Source organism: Heteronotia binoei, chromosome 2 (assembly GCF_032191835.1).
Source record: "Heteronotia binoei isolate CCM8104 ecotype False Entrance Well chromosome 2, APGP_CSIRO_Hbin_v1, whole genome shotgun sequence".
Taxonomy (NCBI): domain Eukaryota; kingdom Metazoa; phylum Chordata; class Lepidosauria; order Squamata; family Gekkonidae; genus Heteronotia; species Heteronotia binoei.
In genome coordinates this window covers 49294033-49314599 of record NC_083224.1, presented here as the reverse complement: position 1 = coordinate 49314599, position 20567 = coordinate 49294033, and the positions used below count along the sequence as shown (strand labels likewise).

Below are 20567 nucleotides of genomic sequence, written 5' to 3'. Positions count from 1 at the left end.
TGCCTGGGAAAGCCACCATGCTTCCCAAAGCCTGCATAGCTGCCCTTGAGATCTATTCCTTGTTGATGTTGAAAATGCTAGATAGTTAGATGTACTATTTTTTTTTCCGGATTTTTTAAAGCAATTCCATTTTTATTTGCAAAATCTGTCTTTAAAAATCAAGAATGGAATAGTAACTACTCCAAGACTGAATGCCAAAAAATTAGGGCAGAATTTGCATTCTCAGTCTTTCCTTATCAGGATAATACCTGCAATTTTAGTTGCAATCCGTGTAGTGATAGGAGGTCCAAACCCCTTGATTGTGCTGGCTTTGATGGTGAATGAGTATGTAGTTCCTGGATATAATCCTACAAACAGATGGTGGGTTTCATTTCTTAGTTTGAAGACCTTCCCTCTCTGGTTGGACAGATCAGCAGTGGGATCTAGAGAACCAACAGCCTTGTATGTAATCTGAAAAAGAAAGTCACATTTAAATCTTTCATACTGGGATGACTGAAAAAATACATAGCATGTTAAAACAATTTTATTGGTAACATATGGTAACAAATCTATTTCTTACATCTTAACTTCTTTTATCTACCCCATATATTACTTTCTACCCACCCCTCCCCCCGTTACTTGACCCCCGCTGGTGTTATTTACTTAAAATGCTAATATTTAAATGTACCCTTGACTATTAAAACAAAAAATTATATTCTTCTTCTTTCTAAAACTTAATCATTATCAAAAATTGTCCCATGTCCTTTTATTTTCCACTCTTTTTCTACATATCTTCTGAACTTTTTCCACTCCATCTTAAAAACTTCTAAATCATAGTCTCTTAATATTCTTGTTAATTTGTCCATTTCACTCCATGTCATATCTTTTATAATCCAATCCCATTTCTCTGGTATTTTTTCTTGCTTCCGCAATTGCGCATATACTGTCCTAGCAGCTGAAAACAAGTACCAAATTACAGTTCTATCTTCTTTTGGAAATTTTTCCATTTGTAATCCCAACAGAAAAGTCTCTGCAACTTTCTTAAATTCGTATCCCAAATTCCTAGAAATTTCTTGTTGAATCATCTGCCAATACTTTTTTGCTCTTTCACAAGTCCACCACATATGATAGAAAAAAAACCTTCATGTTTTTTACATTTCCAACATCTGTCTGGCATCTTATTGTTCATCTTTGCCAACTTTTAGGAGTCATATACCATCTATACATCATTTTGAAACAGTTCTCTTTAATACTATGACACATCGAAAGCTTCATAGAATTCTTCCACAAGTGTTCCCAAGTTTCCATCTGTTTTTCTTTATTTATATTAAATGCCCATTTAATCATTTGAGATTTCACTATTTCATCCTCCGTAGACCATTTTAACAGTAATTTATATATTTTTGAAATTAGCTTTTCATTATCTCCAAGCAGAACTTTTTCCATTACTGTTTGTTCTTTTCTTATTCCTTCCGTTTTGATATCATTATCCACCAAACTCTTTATTTGTCGCATTTGGAACCAATCATATTTATTATTCAACTCTTCAGCAGTTTTCAGTTCTATTTTGCCTCTTTGTATTTTTAATAATTGATTATATGACAACCACTTTTCTTCACCTATCTCAGCCGTTATTTTTATTACTCCAGCTGGCACTATCCATAACAGTTTTCTCTCATCCCCATATTTCTTGTATTTCATCCATGTATTTAGCAAATTATTTCTTATATAATGGTGAGAGAAAAAACCATCCATCTTCTTTTTTCCATAATACAAATATGCATGCCAGCCAAATTTATTTCCGTGACCTTCCAGCACTAAGAGTTTTTTGTTTAACAGCATTATCCATTCTTTTATCCACACTAAACAAACTGCTTCCTGATATAATTTTAAATTCAGTAGTTGAAATCCACCTCTCTCTTTTGCATCTGTCAAAATTTTCATTTTTTTTTCAAAATGAAAAAATACATTGCAGATGTGAACTTAATTGGTTTGTATTTACATGTCATCACTCTATCATTTGCTTTTCTTAATACAGAACATTAGTACACTTTTTATACTGGCTAAAGTAAAATGTCAGAAGTTTGTGAATGCTGATGTTTACTGGTAATATAAAACACTTTAGAAGTCCAGTATGTATATATGGGGGCGGGGATTAGCATTACTACTATATCAAAAGAGCCACTGAAGGATCTAAACAGCCATGAAAAATGTACAGATCCCAACTTGTATATTATTGAATGCGGCAATTATAACAAATTCCCACTTTGTTCAGATGCAAAAGAGAAATCAATTCTGTTGAACCATCTGAATATCTGTGGTAAAATGATAGTGATGGAAGAAATCTGCAGAAGTTCTTGAAATAATCCTGCTGATGCTGTAGATAAAACAAAGGAGTAGCCAGACAAGACAAAGAAAAGGTGTCTCAAAGCAGTTAGAAAACTTGCCATTAAGTTCTCTAATTGTATAAATCTGTGGTCTCTGGGCTACATTCTAGAGCCCTTCCAAAATAAAGTTATCAAAGTTACTGCTGGAACTGAAGACAGAAAGCATATACTGTGTGAGGAATGTTTTCATAATGTTTCAACCTTGAACTTATGTTACTATGACTATAATTTGAATATATGAAAAAAAACCTGAACTTACATATTCTGCAGTAAATGGGACCAGTGTTTCTCAATTACAAAAAAAAAAAAAGTGTGATTCATAGCAAAGAGTTATGCAATGAGGAGAATCTTTCAGTCATCGTGACTACCCTTCTTACTTCAGCCCTATTGCTTGGTTTCAGAACATTTATAAAATGTCCATGTGAGAAGGCTAGCACTGTTGTACAAACCCAGCCCAGGCAATATTCATTATTAGATCTATTGCTGGACTACTAGCTTTAGAGAGCTAGAAGCCCAAAGCATACTTTTGAAATTCTGCCTGAATGCTTACCAGTGGCAACTGCTGATACACACATACTCAGAGATAAAACTCATGCCTTATTTACTAGCCAATTTCTTTTCTGTGCTCCAAATTCAATCTAAAGGTGGCTCAATTTCAACTGAGCCATCAATATAATACACCATCCTCTAATGCTCCCTTAACTTTTCCTGCTATTACAGGATCTTCACTTATTTGTAATGAAACATGGTGAATAAATCAATGTATGTTAATGAGCACACACCACTTCATTTTTTTTTATGAAGGCCTTCACAAAAATCAAATTCACAGGTATATGGGGGCAGGAAAACAAAATCACTTTTATAGGGGGAAATTGTATGACAAAGAAGGCAAAACTTTCCATAATATTCACAATCAACGTCCCTTGAATTTGTAACCACTTTAAATAATACACATGGGAAAATATCACAAAATGTGGTGAATTCTATGTTCTAAATGAAATTAATTACTTGGGAAATGTAATACATATTATAAATGTAAAACTGTACATTTTAACATTAGATTTAACAACTACTGCTGGTAGTTTTAGTTCAACTAAAGTTTTAGCATTTTATATGTGAGCGATGGCATTATGTACTTATCTCTTTCCCACTGACAGTATTCAAGAGGGCCTTTTGCACAGGAAATAGGGCTACAGTGTAAATATGTAGTTTAAAAATAAGCTTGAGGTAAAGGGTTAGGGACTGTAGCTAGGGTTGTAAGCCTCCAGTTGGGACCTGGAGATCTCCCGCTTTTACAACTGAACTCCAGCTGACAGATCAACTCCCCTGGAGAAAATGGCTGCTCTGAGGGGTGGAATCTATGGCATTGTATCATGCTGAGGCCCCTCCCCTCCTACCCTCTCACCAAATCTCACCCTCTCCCAGATCTACCTCCAAAGTCTCCAGGTATTTTCCAACTCAGACCTGGAAACCCTATTAGACTGCCACTGTGTATAATTCATACTATCTGTTGTTGTAAGTAGCTTCCTTTATGCAATATTACTATGTAATATTTGAATTTCTTCAGTGTGTCATATCAGTACTTATGCTTTACTTCAATTCTGATTGCAGCCAGATTTCTACAAGCCAGATCCTATTGCACAGCCTATTGGATGTTCTACCCTAAATATTGTACTGACTTGTCAGCATACTTCTCCTTGAGTCCAATGAGAAAGACAAACTATAAATTACACAAGTAAATAAATGCAAGTGCTCAATAGCATGCCTTGGTTTGCCAAAGTCATAGAAATATCTATGAAAATGAGCATGAAAGTTATTCTAGCTCAAGCCCATAATAGAATAAACAATCCTAATGGCAGATGATCATCAGCCAGAAGGCTGTACTGGCATATCCATTCTTATAGCCCTGGATTGAAGAGGACTCCCAACCTGGCTCCAGACATGCTCATGAAGAGGACAGAAGCAACTTGGAAGGGGGGGGGGGACAAAGAAGTGAAGCCTCAGAGCCCCTCCCTTCCATGGCTGAGGCTCAGCGAAGCCCTTTAATGGCAGACTGGCAGCCCAGTTCACTACATGCAAATGCAACAGGGTGTCCCAAGGACTCATGTTAAGAGGCAGTACGCCATGGTGTCAGCACCTTGAACAGCTCTGTCATCATGACCCTTGTTGAGTTAGTCATAGTCATGTCCTCAGTTGTTTTAAACAGGATCCAAATGAACTGGAGAAGGGGACCCAGCAACTACCCAGCATTGAGGCAGTTCCCTCTGATTTAGAACTCCTAGCTGTCAAGACTATGACCAAATAGACTATGGTTGGAAACTTGCCATCTGTGTCACCAGTAGACACTCTGAGTCCAGTGACAGCTATATCTTAGCTGTGCTAGGCTAGGTCCGAACCACCAGCCTTCCAAGCTCTAACACCAGCCAGCAGGAGCAGTGGAGACAGCAGGCCCATTCAAAAGTGGCCCAGCAGTGCCAGGCTTCCAATCTGCTGAGCTAGACCATAACTGAAGTGGATTTTGCAGGATTCTGGCCCAATCAAGCACCAGCCAGATGAGTTCCAGGAACCACTTACAGAACATTTGGGGCTGATACCTTCTATTTAAGCCTTGAGCTGTGAAGGGACTCTTGTTGGATCATAAAGCAACAGTTCTTGTTCTCTGATTCTTGCATTCTAGACCCAAGCTCCAGACTACCAACTAACTCCTGGCTCTTAAGAATATCCTCACCATGGTGCCTGGAGACAGAATGTTCTGGTTCTTTTTCTTTTCTATCCAAAGAACATTCTCAATACTTTAAAACTTACTATCATGTGATTTAACCCCATTCATTTCAACAGAACACAGCTGAATTAAACTTTCTTTGAATATTGCCCCTTGACTATCATTCCATGACCAGTTTTCTAACCTCAGCACCAATATACTTCCCTCATTTTTAATCTCATTGTCCCTCCAATCCTTGCAAATATAAAATAATACAAAGGGAAGAGAGAGGGGAAAAGACAAAGAAAAATCTTGTAACCGCTCTAGATTTTGCAAATGAAATATTTGATTAGATACTAGCAGAGTCTGTGTATGTGTGTTTCATGATGAAACAAGGCATTTATGGCACAGATTACACCTAACCTCGTCTAAAGTATATGCCAATTATTGTGGTCCCTCCAGCACATGCCCTAGATTATTGCTCTTCCTCACCGCCACTGAAATTCTGTGTGTTTCCCTTCAGAAAACACAGCCTTGCTAACCTTTGTGCCCCAGTTCTGAGGCTATTGTTGAGTCAAGCAAACGAGCGAGCAAGCAAATGTTTATTAATGCTGCAGGAGCCAAATGGTCTTGTGATATTGACAGTGAGAAGAAAGACTCAAGAAATCACTCAGTTCATGACGTTGCCTGGATCTGAACCTCAAACCTCTAGAGAGTGTATCCCTTGCTGATTTTTAAGGCAATCATCATGCAAACCAAAACCCTGGAAACAGGACTACTTATATGTCGAGCGTGGTCACACTGTTGTATGTCTAGTGGAGATGAAGGAATAAACTAAGGATACTTGGGTGGCTGTTAGAGGTGTCAGCTTCTTTGCCAAAGCATCTGAGCAGCAGCAGACATGAAGAACACACCTCATATGTTGTAATGGAAGACCTTGTTAGCTCACATGGCCATACACCTCTCTGAGCATGGAATATTGACTCAGCCTCCTCTGAGACCAATATGAATCCTGATAATGAACAGTAGTTCCAAACCCGCCTGCAGAGCTACACAAAGTCCTCCTGTATGTGAACAAAGGATCAGCTTGACATTATGAAAATAAAGGCAAATGACCTCATCACTTAACCCCTCTTCTCCCCACTATTAAATGGCAGTTCATTTTCCTATTACTGATTGATTTTAAGACATCCCTCATTTTGAAGCTTCAGTTATTGTTCCGATATTTTCCCTGAGTTAGTAAGAAATACTTTGCCTACTACCATTGCTTTAATTTAGCCCCAAGAGCCAGAGGTAACAAGGATCATTAGATCAGCATTTCTAAAATGAAAGACAATGGCTGAGTTTGGTATCTGATCTATAGAATTCAAAGTTGTTGAGGAGTACTAAGAGGGAAAGAAAGGATATTTCTGTGGATCTATGACACTGTGGCATAACGAACAGTATTAATGAATGAATTGGATTTTTAACCCATCCAATTGACAAGAGGTCAGGTTTGAACTTTCAATACCAAAATGCAATAAAAACACATTTATATATTTCAGAACAGAATACACATTAAGAATGTAGGTTCTTTTCCCCAGCCACTGCTTGTCCAATGTTTTACGAAACAATTATTTGTTCTAAAAGGAGAGATGCCTTAGCCAAAAAAGAAAAGAAAAGAAAAAGGAAGCAGGGTAACAAGAGAATTCTGTTTCACACAGGGTTTTTTTAGAATAAGCCCAGCAGGAACTCATTTGCATATTAAGTCACATACCCCTAATGCCAAGCCAGCTGGAACTGCGTTCCTGTGCATTCCTGCTCAAAAAAAGTTCTGGTTCCATATCAAATTATTAATATGAAGCAAAGTGTCCATCAAAGTTGTGAGATTTATTCTCCCCATTTAAGAAGGGATGTAAAAAATATTATTCAGACAACCTTCAACCAATGCTCATCCAAATATCATAAACGGGAGCCAGACTTTTCCTCAACTGTGATCTTGACTGCATCCCTACTTTCAGTGTTTCCATACTATGGTCCCATTTACTTATTTATAAAAAAAACTAATGGTGCATATACACCTTATCTCCTCCATTACACAAGAACACCTCACATCAAAAGTCCAAGTTTATTTATTTATTTAGAAAAGGTACCATATAACAAAAAAACGAAACATATAATGCATGGTGTTAAACAGTATTAAGCAAACAAATAGCAGCCTAAAATGATACTGGTAAAAAAGACTACAAACCAGAAACAGGTCAAACCCCCCCTAAATTAAAGGTCTGAATTAAAAAAAATGGCCTGTCCCTTAAAGGAAAATAATTTCAAATGGAGTCTGGAATCAGAAGGGCAACCAGTGCAGATCGTTTAGCACAAGGGTAAAACAATCCCTGTATCAGTCTCCGCACAATAATGGGGGGCACCAAATTTTGGACCAACTGAAGTTTCTGAGCACTTTTTAAAGGCTCAGAACATGTAATATGTACAGCATATTATAGTAACTGACCTGGATGCAATAAGAGCATGGATTGCTGTAGCCGAAATATGTTTTTTGAGGAATGGCCACAGCTAGTGTATCTGCAAAAACCAAAAGAGGATCCTGAGCCTCTAAAACACTGTTACAGTTACCTGTAACTGTTGCACATTGAATGGTCTTCTGTGAAGACACACATGTGGGACTGCATAGAAGCTATGGTGAAGAACCATAGGTCAGGGTCCCCAAGCTATGAATCAGCTCCTTCAGAAAGAATACAGTTATTCCCAAGATAGGCTGTTTTTTTTTCCAGTACTTCAGTGGTTTTGTCATTGACCAACAGTACCTCAGACTTGTCTGAACTGAGTTTCAGTTTAGTGTCCCTCATCCATCCTGTTACTTTCTCTGGCCACCTGTTCAGGTATGTCACATACTCACCTGACCCAGCTGATAAAGAGAAACAGAGCTGGGTTTCATATACATATTGGTGACACTACAATCCAAATCCCTGGATAATCACAGTGGTTTCATGACCATGTTAAAACAACATCGATAGAGTGAGATAGACCTCTACAGGACTCAACTCCATAAACAACATTTTCTTCCAGCACCATCTTCTGGAATCAGTCAATCAAGTAAGAGGAAAACCACTACAGCACAGCCCTCCCCCCTTGAAATGCAGGCAGTTTCTCCAGAAGGTTGGCCTTGGTAGATGGAATATTTATTCATTTATGAAAAAAACCCATCCTGCCTTTATAAGGTCCACCAAGGCAGCTAACAATGTAAAACATATATGATAAAATTACACTAGAAAACTATTAAAATCAACCCCCCTGCTAAACATATCTCATAAAAAACAACTTTAAAAAAGAGTTTAAAACAAATCTAAAACAGTGAAAATATATACAAAATATAAATAATCTGTTAGGAAGGAGAGATCATTGAGGAAATGTCAAACAAAACAAAACAAAACAAAACCCTCTTCACCAGCTGGTAGATGATGCAACAGAAGGGACAGAGAAATCTCCCAGGGGAGATAGTTCTAGAGCTTTGGTGCCATGACTGAGAAGGCCTTTTACTGCCAGGAAGTAAAGGCTTTGAAGTTCAAGACCAGCACCTTGAATAGTGCTCAAAAACAAATCAGAAGCAAGGTGGGCCAAAAACAGAGTGATGTGGTTCCTATGACTTACTTCAGTAAACACTCTGTCTGCAGCATTCTATAACTTGATTTTCCAGCAATAATGTTCAGTGGGGTATAAACCCCAGAGTTGGCAAGGGTCAAATGAACTCCATCAGATGTGAGGAGCAAATATCCTTCAAAACCAACACCTTCCCAACCAGAATTACTTCTGGTTGGGAAGCTGGTGGCTTTCTACCACACCACTAGGAGATTTGGGTAAGGACATACATAACTGTATATCATCTGCATATTGAAGACAACCAACCCCAAAACTATTAATTCTTTGACATAAGGGCTTTACATAATTGAAGAGTATGGGGAGTATGATTGTACCCTGTGGAGCCCCACAGGATAGGTCCCACACTGATGATAACTGGAGCAAGTTATTGCAGTTGCAAAAAAGGTATTTTGCCAACTCATCCTACTTCAAGAAGGCTGATCTTCAAGAAGGGGTTCTGCATTGGACTGGTGGAAATCATTCATCATTGATTGGAGTTGGACACTAAGTATTGCCATTGGAGACAAGTTATTGTCAGTGTGGGACCACCACAGTCAGATCTTTTCTGTCCAGGAAAGAACACAGTTGGCTAACCAGACAGAGCTGGTAAAAGACACTTTTGGACACATCTGCCACCTGCTTATCTAGCAGTAGGCTTGGGTCCAAAAACAGCCCCATACTATGGACCTGTTGCTTGAAAGGGAATCATAGAATCATAGAGTTGGAAGAGACCTCCAGGGTCATCTAGTCCAACCCCCTGCACAATGCAAGAAACTCACAAATACCTCCCCCTAAATTCACAGGATCTTCATTCCTGTCAGGTGGCCATCCAGCCTCTGTTTAAAAACCTCCAAGGAAGGAGATCCCACCACCTCTCGAGGAAGCCTGTTCCACTGAGAAACCGCTCTAACGGTCAGGAAGTTCTTTCTAATATCGAGCTGGAAACTCTTTTGAGTTAGTTTCAACCCATTGGTTCTGGTCCTACCTTCTGGGCCACAGAAAACAATTCCGCACCATCCTCTATATGACAGCCCTTCAAGTACTTGAAAATGGTGATCATATCACCTCTCAGCTGCCTCTTCTTCAGGCTAAACATCCCCAGCTCCTTCAACCTTTCCTCATAAAACTCAGTCTCCAGACCCCTCACCATCTTCATCACCCTCCTCTGGACCCATTCCAGCTTGTCTATATCCTTCTTAAAATGTGGTGCCCAAAACTGAACACAATACTCCAGGTGAGGTCTTACCAGAGCAGAGTAAAGCGATACCATCACTTCATGTGTTCTGGACACTATACTTCTGATGATACAGCCCAAAATTGTATTTGCCTTTTTAGTCACCGCATCACACTGGTGACTCATGTTTAGCGTATGGTCCACTTAGATCCTTTTCACACATACTACTGCTAAGACAAGTCTCCCCTGTCCTATAACCATGCATTGGATTTTTCCTATCTAACTGCAGAGCTTTACATTTATCCCTGTTAAAATTAATTTTATTGGTTTTAGCCCAGTTTTCCAGCCTGTCAAGGTCATCCTACATCCTGTTTCTGTCTTCTACTGTATTTACAAACCCTCCCAATTTAGTATCATCAGAAAAATTAATAAGCATTCCCTCTATTCCTTTATCCAAATCATTGATAAAGATGTTGAACAAAACAGGTCCCAGGACAGATCCTTGAGGCACTCCACTTGTCACTTCTCTCCAAGAGAATGAGGAACCATTCACAAGCACTCTTTGGGTGCAATCTGTCAGCCAGTTACAGATCCACCTAACGGTAACAGGAACCTTATCAAAAGCCTTACTGAAATCAAGATAAACAATATCTACAGCATTCCCCTGATCCAGCAAGGTAGTCACTTTCTCAAAAAAAGAGATCAGGTTAGTCTGACATGACTTGTTTTTGAGAAACCCATGCTGGCTCTTAGTAATCACAGCCATCCTTTCTAAATGTTCCAGAACTGACTGTTTGATGATGTTGTCTAAAACTTTTCCAGGTATAGATGTCAAGCTGATGGGTCAATAGTTACCCACATCCTCCTTTTTCACCTTGATGAAGATGGGGACAACATTTGCCCGCCTCCAGTCTTCCAGCACCTCTCCTGTTCTCCAAGAATTCTCAAAAATAAAAGCCAGAGGCTCAGAAATTACCGTACATCTGCAAGCTCTTTTAGTTCATCTGGCCATGAGGAGTTTCATATAAAGAAACTAGGTGTTTATGTACTACCCCTTAGGCTGATCCTAGGCAGGAACTTCATACCCTCATATGTTCTGTTTTTGCCATGTTGAGCGCCGTTTCCCTCAGAAGAGAAGACTGAGGAAAAGTAGGAATTCAGCAGTTCTGCCCTCTCTTCATTACAATTTCATTTTCCTGCCCTCGCAATGGGCCTAACTATGTCCTTGCTCTTTTTCTTACTCTGAACATATTTCCAATTCTTCAATCAATTCTTCCTTGTTGATGAGAATCAAATCCAAGATAGCAGATCCCCTTGTTTCCGTCTTCATTTTCTGGAAAAGGAAGTTGTCAGCAAGACAAGTCAAGAATCTATTTGACCTTTCATTTTTGCTGACAACTTCCTTTTCCAGAAAGTGAAGAAGGAAACAAGGGGATCTGCTATCTTGGATTTGATTCTCATCAACAAGGAAGAATTGATTGAAGAAGTGGAAATAGTTGGTCATGAAGCTAAATGTAATGTCAAAGTTCTCTAGGAGATTATTCTAGAAACAGCTGAACATCTCAAAGGGGAAGTTTTAAATTTGGAGGGGCTATAATGGGAAGGAATGTACTCACTTTTATCTTTAAACCATCCTAGTATGGCCTATATCATGGAGAAAGATGGACACATCACACAAAAGAAGTAAGGCAGTGAAAGAAGTCGAAAACTAAAGATTCAACCAACAGTTATACAAGAGTGCATACTGGATAACATCCACATGGTGTGAACCACACTTATGATAGATTAATGGATAAATTACCCTCAGTCTTGTCCTTTGGCCAAGATAACAGTATGGAAACCTGCCCTGCTATAGACAAGAGTGCACTGACAAGTTTCAACTGTGGGGAAGAAGGAAACTGTTGAGGGCTCCAAACCACTATCTAGAAACAGGGTTGTTTGATCACCCTTCTGTCCAGATCACAACCTGTTTGCAAACTGAGAACAACAATAATACTCAAAAATATTTTAAAGCATTCAAAATTAGATAATAAATGTTGTGTTTCTGAGTATTCTCAGACTGCTTTCCTTATTTCCATCCCTCATCCACCATTTTTGTTATACATGAAAAAAGGAGTAACAATTCAGAAATAAAACACAGAGGCAGTTGATCCTGCCAGGATAATGAGAATGTAGAATGGTTTATATTCCTAATCTAGCACTCAGTTTCCCTGGATGATTTAAACTTTATCTATGGCAACTTTCCATTTCAACTGTAAATACCATGCACTTGTTCATTCTCAAACTTCTTTCTCTTTAGTTACCCCACTCTACTTGTCCATCTACCTGCCAATGCACATACCATAATTACTTTATATAAGAGGTCCAAGTAGCAAGTCTCAATTTAAAAAAAATGCAAAAATGACTTTTCAAAATATTATTTATGCAGCTATTTAAAACATTGGAGGTAGCAGATGAGCGGTAAGAAAATCCAATAGTCTTGGGGGGTGGGGACTGTAATCAAGCAAATGGAAACATTCAAACAGCTCAACAGAACATGAGCTGAACCATATATATATATATTGAAACAGAATTAGTTATTAAAGAGCCAGGTAATATTTAATAGTTTTCTTCAGAGATTTTGCCTTATATTGTCTCTTATTTGTTTATGGTCTTCATGTTAATTTAATTTGGATTCACAAAAAAAACCCTCTTCTTTTTCAGACTTACTGATAGAATATTTAAAAAGAAAGAAAGAAAACAACACATACAAAAAAAAAACACCACCAACCCCCCCCCCCAAAAAAAAACACCACTTCTTGTAAGGAAGTATAATTGATAGAAATTTGCAAGAGAAAGCAAATTTAGCCAATGAAGAAACTGTGCTGGCTGAAAGCATTTCATCTGCTACTAGTTTGCTGCTGAGTTCGCCCTAAAATGGTGGGGTGATGAAAAGCACAAAAGTGGGGAGGCGTGATCATTTCCTGTCATTGTCTGTTCAAAACAATGACTCTGATTGCTGTTTGTATAAGTGCCACTGCAAGTTAGATTGTCAAACTGCCCCAGATTGGGTTTCTACTTGCAAAGAAAGGCTGAAAAGAGGCTGTTTCAATAGAAAGATGGATATAGGCTGTGCAATTTCCCAAGCCCATTTTTCTAGGTTTGAAAATTAATACCTACATACTTCCTCTCTAACAGTAATTCTGTAAAGTATAGACTGGCTGGCCATATAAAGTCTGTGATGGTTAGAAGGCCAACCTGTTCAAAATTAATTTCAGGAACAGATAGGGCAGGTTTCCCCCTTCCCTGCCAAGTTTGTCATGCAGAAAGTGGGCTGAAACTTCCAATATTATTACACCCTCCCCCTCCCTCCCCCGCACAATGTTAGTGTTCTAACTTTGTTCATAATCAAGGAGTAACCACAATATTAAAAAGACCAGACTTCTGTCACCTTCCCCCTCACTTCTTCATGAACAGAAATCATTAGTGCAGGACATCTAATAGACACTATTCACCATGTAATTAGTGAAACATTCCCTAATTGGGAAAATTATAATTTCAAAGGTAAGCCTCCCATAGAACTTTTCCTGTTAATGCAGAGTACATGATCACAATAACCAAGAGCCAAAATAATCAAAGTAAATGGCATGTGCTTCTTTAACATTTCCCTAGAGGAACATCCAGCTTTTGCCCCCTCACCTCTTTCACTAATGAGCTGGAAAATCCACCCCCAAGCTGCCAGATGAGACTGACGAATTCCATCTCTCTGCACCAATAACATCCAGAATAGCTAATGTACAGATGGAAAAGAAAATTTTGACCAGCAAGGGGAGAGGAGAGCTTTACCAATTCTGGCACTTCTAATTTCAAAATCATCAAAGCAGCCCCAGTTATCATCTTTCCTCCTCTGTATTTCTGGATTGTTCTTTTACACTCATAGTTTAGCAAATACTCTTGGCCATTTGCGTGGTGTGATTAAGACAATTGTTTATTTTCCTGCCCCACAGGTGCTTGATTGCAGTTTATAGCGTTAGTTATGAAAGTACTGCAGTATAAGAATCTGGACTTTTTTTTTTTGGCAGAAAGACAGCTGGAACTGTTGTACCTTGGTGAGTAGCCAGAGAAGAAGCCAACTGTTTTAAAAAAATTTGAATGGTGTGGAGGTGAGTGAGGTTAATTGCTAAGGATGTAGGTTTAAGCTTCTCATGCTGAGAGTCTCAGAACTAAAATGATCTTGATAGGATTTGGCAGGTCTTTAAAAGTTAGACATCAGGAAGAAACAGAAAATGTAATGCTAGTGAGGACGATGCTGGGACCATTTCCCTACCAAAGAGAAAATTGTTTTCCTTGGCTTTAAAGTATTTGTTCGTAATCTCTGTGGATTAGTCTTCTGCTTGATGTTTATGTCATTCCTATACTTTCTATTGGAATGGAATGGGAAGGTGGGGGGGGGGGGGTGCTATAGTACTTTTCTATTTCTCATGGGATGTTGTGCAAGCTTTTCCCAAAGTAGCATCTTACACATCTAACCTCTAAGCATAGTCCCATCCTGGTCTCACGTGATATAAGTATTTTTAAACAAAATTTAGTTGCAGAGCATACGGACATCAAAAATAAGGCTAGTATTTCAGACAGTGCAGTCTAGATGAGAAGAAAAGTTTACTTAGTAAAATATACACACATCTATTGTTTGAACAATCACAGAAGAGACCCTGAAAAATGACTGCCTTAAAAAAGAGAGACCTATTTCATTGCTTGTGTTACCTTGTGCGCTGTTTATTTTATTGATGGACTGCTGTATCGCTTTTATGCAGACGACCAATTGTAGCATGGGTCCACTGGAAGAACTGTCTAGTACACTGCCTGTTCTATATATGTACCACTTTGACCCAGTTTCCATTATGGATGTTTACAAAATCCTAGGATCAGTGAAGGCTCTTGTGCTCTTGCTCATCTTGGCTTCTAAAATAATGTAAAGACCATGTCAATGAATACTTAGTATCTATTATGTGTCAATCATTAACTCGGGGCACCTTCCCTTGACAACTCAAAGAAGTGGTTATCCATTCAGAAAAAAAGAAGTAGCTACTTCTTAGGCAAAGTGGCTGAGAGAGCAATAGCAGATCAACACCAGGTCTTCTTGGATAGCTCATCTGCCCTAGACCCTTTTCAACCTGGTTTCAGCCTGGGCTATGGGATGGAGACAGGTCTCCATGATGAGGTCCATCTAAGAGTAGAAAGAAGTCAGGCATCCTTGTTGCTTCTGCTGAATCCATCAGAATTTGACACAGTGGACCATGCCACCTTGTTGAGGCACCTAGAGGAAGAAGTAGGTATCAGGGGTTCTGCATTAGGCTGTTTGAAATAATTCCTCATGGACTGGACACAAAGAATTGCAATTGGAGACCACTTATTATCAGTGTGGAACCTATCCTGTGGGGTCCCACAAGATACAGTCCTACTTCCTATACTCTTAGATCTTTATGTGAAGCTGTTATGTCAAATAATTCATAGTTTGAGGGTTGGCTGTCATCCATATGTGTGTGTGTGTGTGTGTATATATATATATATATCTGCATATATATCTGTGTCACAAAGTGGCCAATATATATCTGTGTCACAAAGTGGCCACCCCATGGGGTGGCTCCTGTCTGGCTGGCACATTGCTCAGGATACGCCCAAGAGATCTCTCCCCCCCCCCCCCACCCCAAACCACACGGATTAAGTGAAGATCAAACCCGGCCATCCTTTAGGCAGTCTGCATTCTCCCCCCTCATGCCGCACAGCCTGGGGGGGGGGACCCTGCAAGACCCCCCAGCCCAAATAGGACTGCTGCATGGTGCTCACCGAGCCGCCAAATCCAATCCAACCAACCAAACCTAAGTGACCGACCTCAACTACCGCACCACCTCAGCCAGTTCCACAATCCTCCGGACAGTAGTGCAGGGTAGGCGAAAAACAACCCTTCCTACCACCAATCAAGAAAGGGGCAAAAAATTCCTACCCAGCCCCCGTTGTAATTGGGTGACCAGCCAAAGCCTGCACTATATCCAGGGCGGAAGGGTGGGCCAAACATGCGGCAAGACTGCACAAAGAGGGGAAGTCATATGACTAGGTTTGTGCCCTCCCCCCAGGACAGGAAACTGGCTGCTCTAGCAGCCGACTCCTCTGCTCTTTTCCTTCCATCTGAGGCAAAGGCAGCCTCCCATGCTGCAGACTCCTTTGGCTGCAGGTAAGGAGCTGAATACTGCAAGGGCTTTACATCACGTCCACAATGGCAGTCACATCTATGCATATGGACTACTGCTGGCACAGATTAAAGAAGACTGCACCATTGGTGCCAGGAACTCATCAACAAGTCAATGCCCAACATCAGAACCAGCTGCCAACTGGCCACATCCATTGTTTTTCCTTTCCTTCTTTTCGTCTTGCTAAAGGTTTCCAAGAGGTGTTACAAGTAGTTAGCATATGGACCCCAAATTCCCACGATAGCAGAATCCTGGACTTCATCGGTCCACCCTGGGAACCAATCCAGGGGGAAAGGATCAGGTATCTCTTCCAATTGGGGATACTCCCTAATAGGCATTGCCCCCCTTTTTCTAAGGTAGGAAAATGGACTATTTAAGGTCCTACACATAGGTGTTCTGGGTTCTCCTGTTGGTACCCCATGTATTGCCAGGAGAGATAATCCACATACCTTGATCAAGTTTGGGACCCTCATAGTAAGTTCCACTGGTCGATTCTTGCTATTCCTCTCCCTTGCTGTCGTTGTTGCTGAAATCTTCTCTTTGGACAGGTAATCTGTATTGCCTGTGATCATCACTTCAATCCTGCTAATGCAAATGTCCCTATCCAATTTTCACCTCTGTATTTTCACCTCTGTATTCCTAGTTCTTTATGATTGTGAGTGTTAGTGTAACTGTATGATTGTATGATTGTATAATCTATATTTTCCAATAAAATGCATTGAACTTTAGCAACCAATTTCCACATTATTGGGTCTCTGGGGAACTCCAACTCCTGTAAACATAGGTCGTTGATCCTGCTCTGGCCATTTGCCTGTTAAATCTAATTCCTCTAATTCGATCTCAGAGGCAATTTGGCTAACACTTGGTTTAAAGGTGTTCTTTGCAACCTACCTGGAAACACTCCTGGTATCTATGTATTATCAGAATCTGTTCCATTACACAATTTTCTCTTCTTCCAGGGCAGGGGTGGCCAAACTTGCTTAACGTAAGAGCCACAAAGAATAAATGTAAGATATTTGAGAGCTGCAGGACATGAGCATCAGATGTTTGAGGGAGGGAGGGAGGGAGGGAGGGAGGGAGGAAGGAAGGAAGGAAGGAAGGAAGGAAGGAAGGAAGGAAGGAAGGAAGGAAGGAAGGAAGGAAGGAAGGAAGGAAGGAAGGAAGGAAGGAAGGAAGGAAGGAAGGAAGGAAGGAAGGAAGGAAAATAGGTGAGAGAGGGGAGAGGTAGAAAGAAAGCAACTTTTAACTTTGAATGCATTCTCCAAGTTGCCAGCCGGCTTAGCTTGGAGAAGCTTGGAGAAGTGATTTAAAGAGAATGCCTTTTCCAAGCTGGCAAATGGGATGGTGGGGACTTTCAGAGTCACACAATATGTGTGAAAGAGCCACATGTGTCTCCCAAGCTGCAGTTTGGCCACATCTGTTCCAGGGGAACTGCTGGAGGTAGGGTTGGCCTTGCCTTTTTTGGCTTCTCATTATAATTTAATGATCTGTATAATTTCAAAGGGTCTTTGGACAGTATTGATTAATGATGTATACTACACTAACCTTTTTTAGTATTTTTTTCTTCCCCTTTGTGTTATAATCATATTTGATTGTAGCGTTCTGCTGCTTTCAGTTGATTGAGATCTCTCAGCATGCTGCCATTGTGCATGATGGCTGCTTTCCACCAAGTGATTTGGTAGTTTTAGTTTTTAAATGTTGTAACCAGGATGTTTTTTGAGTAGAACACAGTTCCGGCTGGCTTGGCATCTGGGGGTGTGGCCTAATATGCAAATGAGTTCCTGCTGGGCTTTTTCTACAAAAGAGGTCTGGTTACAACGGTGTCTTTTTTGTTTTGCAATTTTTTTGGTTTATATTCATTGCAAGATGTTTCGAGTTTTCTGATGAGTAGAAAGGCAGAACATACCCCCCCCCCCTAAAATCTACATAAAAATATGTGGCACACATAGCACAAAATCATCACTATTGATGCCAGCTGCCGAAAGGGGCTTTAAGCACAGGATCATCCTTATGAACAGTCATGAGTGATCACCCAAGGTTTCCCAAGAGCCATGTCCCATTATTTCACTTTGATCACTTTTTAAGGATGTAAAATGAGGCTCAGAAATGTTATAAACAATAAAATAAATACATGCATGACACCAGCAATCCAGTTAAGCACTGAAGTGGATAAGCTTGCAGAAGTACACATTTTTTCAAGAGAGTGTGAGCTTAAGTATTGCATTTTAATATGGTAGTTTTTAATTGTCAGTGGCATAGAAATAATTGTGAGTGGTGTGGAAATACTCTAAATAAATACATACATGCATACCTAAAGAAGGCTGCAGAGAACTCCAAAACAGGCAACAATATGACGAGCTTCAGGGTAAGTGGCTATAAAGAGGTACACACTGGGAAGAAAACAGCAACACAGTCCTAATATTGTGCACAGTGGTCAGAACTGACTGTGATTCTTCAGGAAAGAGACCTTTGGGTCCTGGAGGCTAGCTCAGTGAAAAGTCACTGAAAAAGGCACATTTCATGCTAGGGATTATTACAAAAGGGACTGAACGTAAAACAGACAGCATCACTATATGATGTGGTCACATTTACACTGTACTGTATTTCCATGGGCAGCTGTTTGGTCTGAAGCAGTAGAACAAAGTTTGAGCTTGCACTCATACTTCCTCAGGTAGTACTGTATACAGAGGTTGCATCATCTCCCACAAATATAATATATTGTGGTAGAGGAGCAGAAAAGAGAAAACAACATGACAAAAGGATTGGAGGCCCTTCCCCACAGGGAAGGCTAAACAATTTGGTACTTTTTGGTTTAAAAGTCAAGTAAGCAGGGATGATACAGGTTCATAAAACATTGTTTGTTGTTGTTATGGAAAAACTGGATAGACAAAAAATCACCACAACCACACATCCTAAAGCACTAGAATGTGACATCGCATAATGGGCAGTAAATTCAGAACAAATAATTGGAAGTACTTTTTCACATGTCAGCTATTTTATTTAAGGAATTCACTTCCACAATTGTAGCGATGGCCCTACCTTAAGTAACTTGAAGTCGGCACTGCACTAACGATTAAGATAAGGCTATTAATCAATATACCAAAAATGGAACTCTCACATTCAGTATCTTTCTCAACACCAATTTCTATTAGTTGGGGGCAACAATAGGAGAAGACTGTTACGTGCTTTCACTGCTTATGTGCTTGTCAGAGTCATATGGTTGGCTATGGGGGGCTCTTTCCTCTGATGCAATACGGCTCTGTTATGTATGTGGACTCAAGAGAAGACTTGGATATTCCCGCCGGCTCATTTGAGCCAGGCAGACTGAGCTTGGGGACGTGAGAACAAAGGGCTGCAGGATTCAAATCCCTGTAGCCCCACCAGTTTGAATGACCCAGTGATGTGCTTGTAACGTACTCGAAACGGAGACGAGAGTAGGGCAACATGGTTTATTGGGAGCACGTAGCTAGAGAGTGAACACGCGGGCCGGGTCCCGCTTATATACAATCCCGGGTACAGCCTACTGGGTTGGTCGGGCCAATCCTGCCCCGTTGAACTTCCCGCCACAGCTGGAGATAGGCGGGGAACTGGCTCCCGGCGCTGGGGCTCCTGGGACTGCCCAGTTGCCCCCCCCGTCTGGTCGCATGACATTTCTTGATACACTACACCCCTCCCCCCCTGGTTAATGTACAAAGTCCTGTAAATATGCGGGGGGCCGGCGCTCCCGGGTGGACCGTCTGGGGGTTTCGGGTGGAGGCAGCGCGGCCGCCGGGGATGGTGCTTCGGGGGGTCCTGGGGTGGACGGGGGCGGCCCGTTCGGTTCTGCGGATCCCTCGGGCTCGGTCGGCCCCGGTACCTCTGGCGCCCGCGTCCCGGATGTTGGGATCGCGTCTTCTAGGCGGTCTCCGTTTGGCTCCTCGCGGGATATAGCCTCGTCTGTGTCTGCGGGTGCCTCCGGGAGAGTGCGGCGCCTCAACTGGTCAATGTGCCGCCGTAGCACCTGGCCCCCCTCAGTCGATATGTCGTAGTGGCGGGACCCGGTTACCCTCAGTAACCGGCCCGCCACCCAATCGGGGCCCCTTGCATAGTTTCGGGCGTAGACTGGGTCGCCCGCGAAGAAGCCCCGGACGGTGTCTCGGACTTCGGGACTCCCGCGGGTGTCTGAAGCTCGGTCGGGGTGCAGCCGGTCCAGCCTGGTTATGAGTTTGCGTCCCATGAGGAGCTCAGCCGGGCTGACTCCTGTGACCGGGTTGGGTGTGATCCGATTATCGAAGAGGAACGCGGCCAGCCTGTGGTCCCAGTCCCCCTGTACAATTCGGCCGAGGGCCTCCTTTGTTGTGCGGACCATCCGCTCTGCCTGGCCGTTGGTGGCCGGGTGGAAGGGAGCCGACCTTATGTGCCTGATCAGATATCTTTGCAGGAACGCCTGGAAGTCGGCTGAGGTGAAGGCGGCCCCGTTATCAGAG

The 20567-nt window shown here is 41.1% G+C and overlaps 1 protein-coding gene across 1 annotated transcript in view; it reads right to left on the bottom strand.

Annotated features, from left to right (window-relative positions):
- Nucleotides 1–20567, bottom strand: part of PTPRT (protein tyrosine phosphatase receptor type T) — a 1094059-nt gene that overhangs the window by 250465 nt on the left and 823027 nt on the right. The window contains exon 10 of the mRNA XM_060230934.1: nt 249–450. Within this exon, the coding sequence (XP_060086917.1) occupies nt 249–450 (202 nt within the window). The remainder of the gene's footprint in view (nt 1–248; nt 451–20567) is intronic.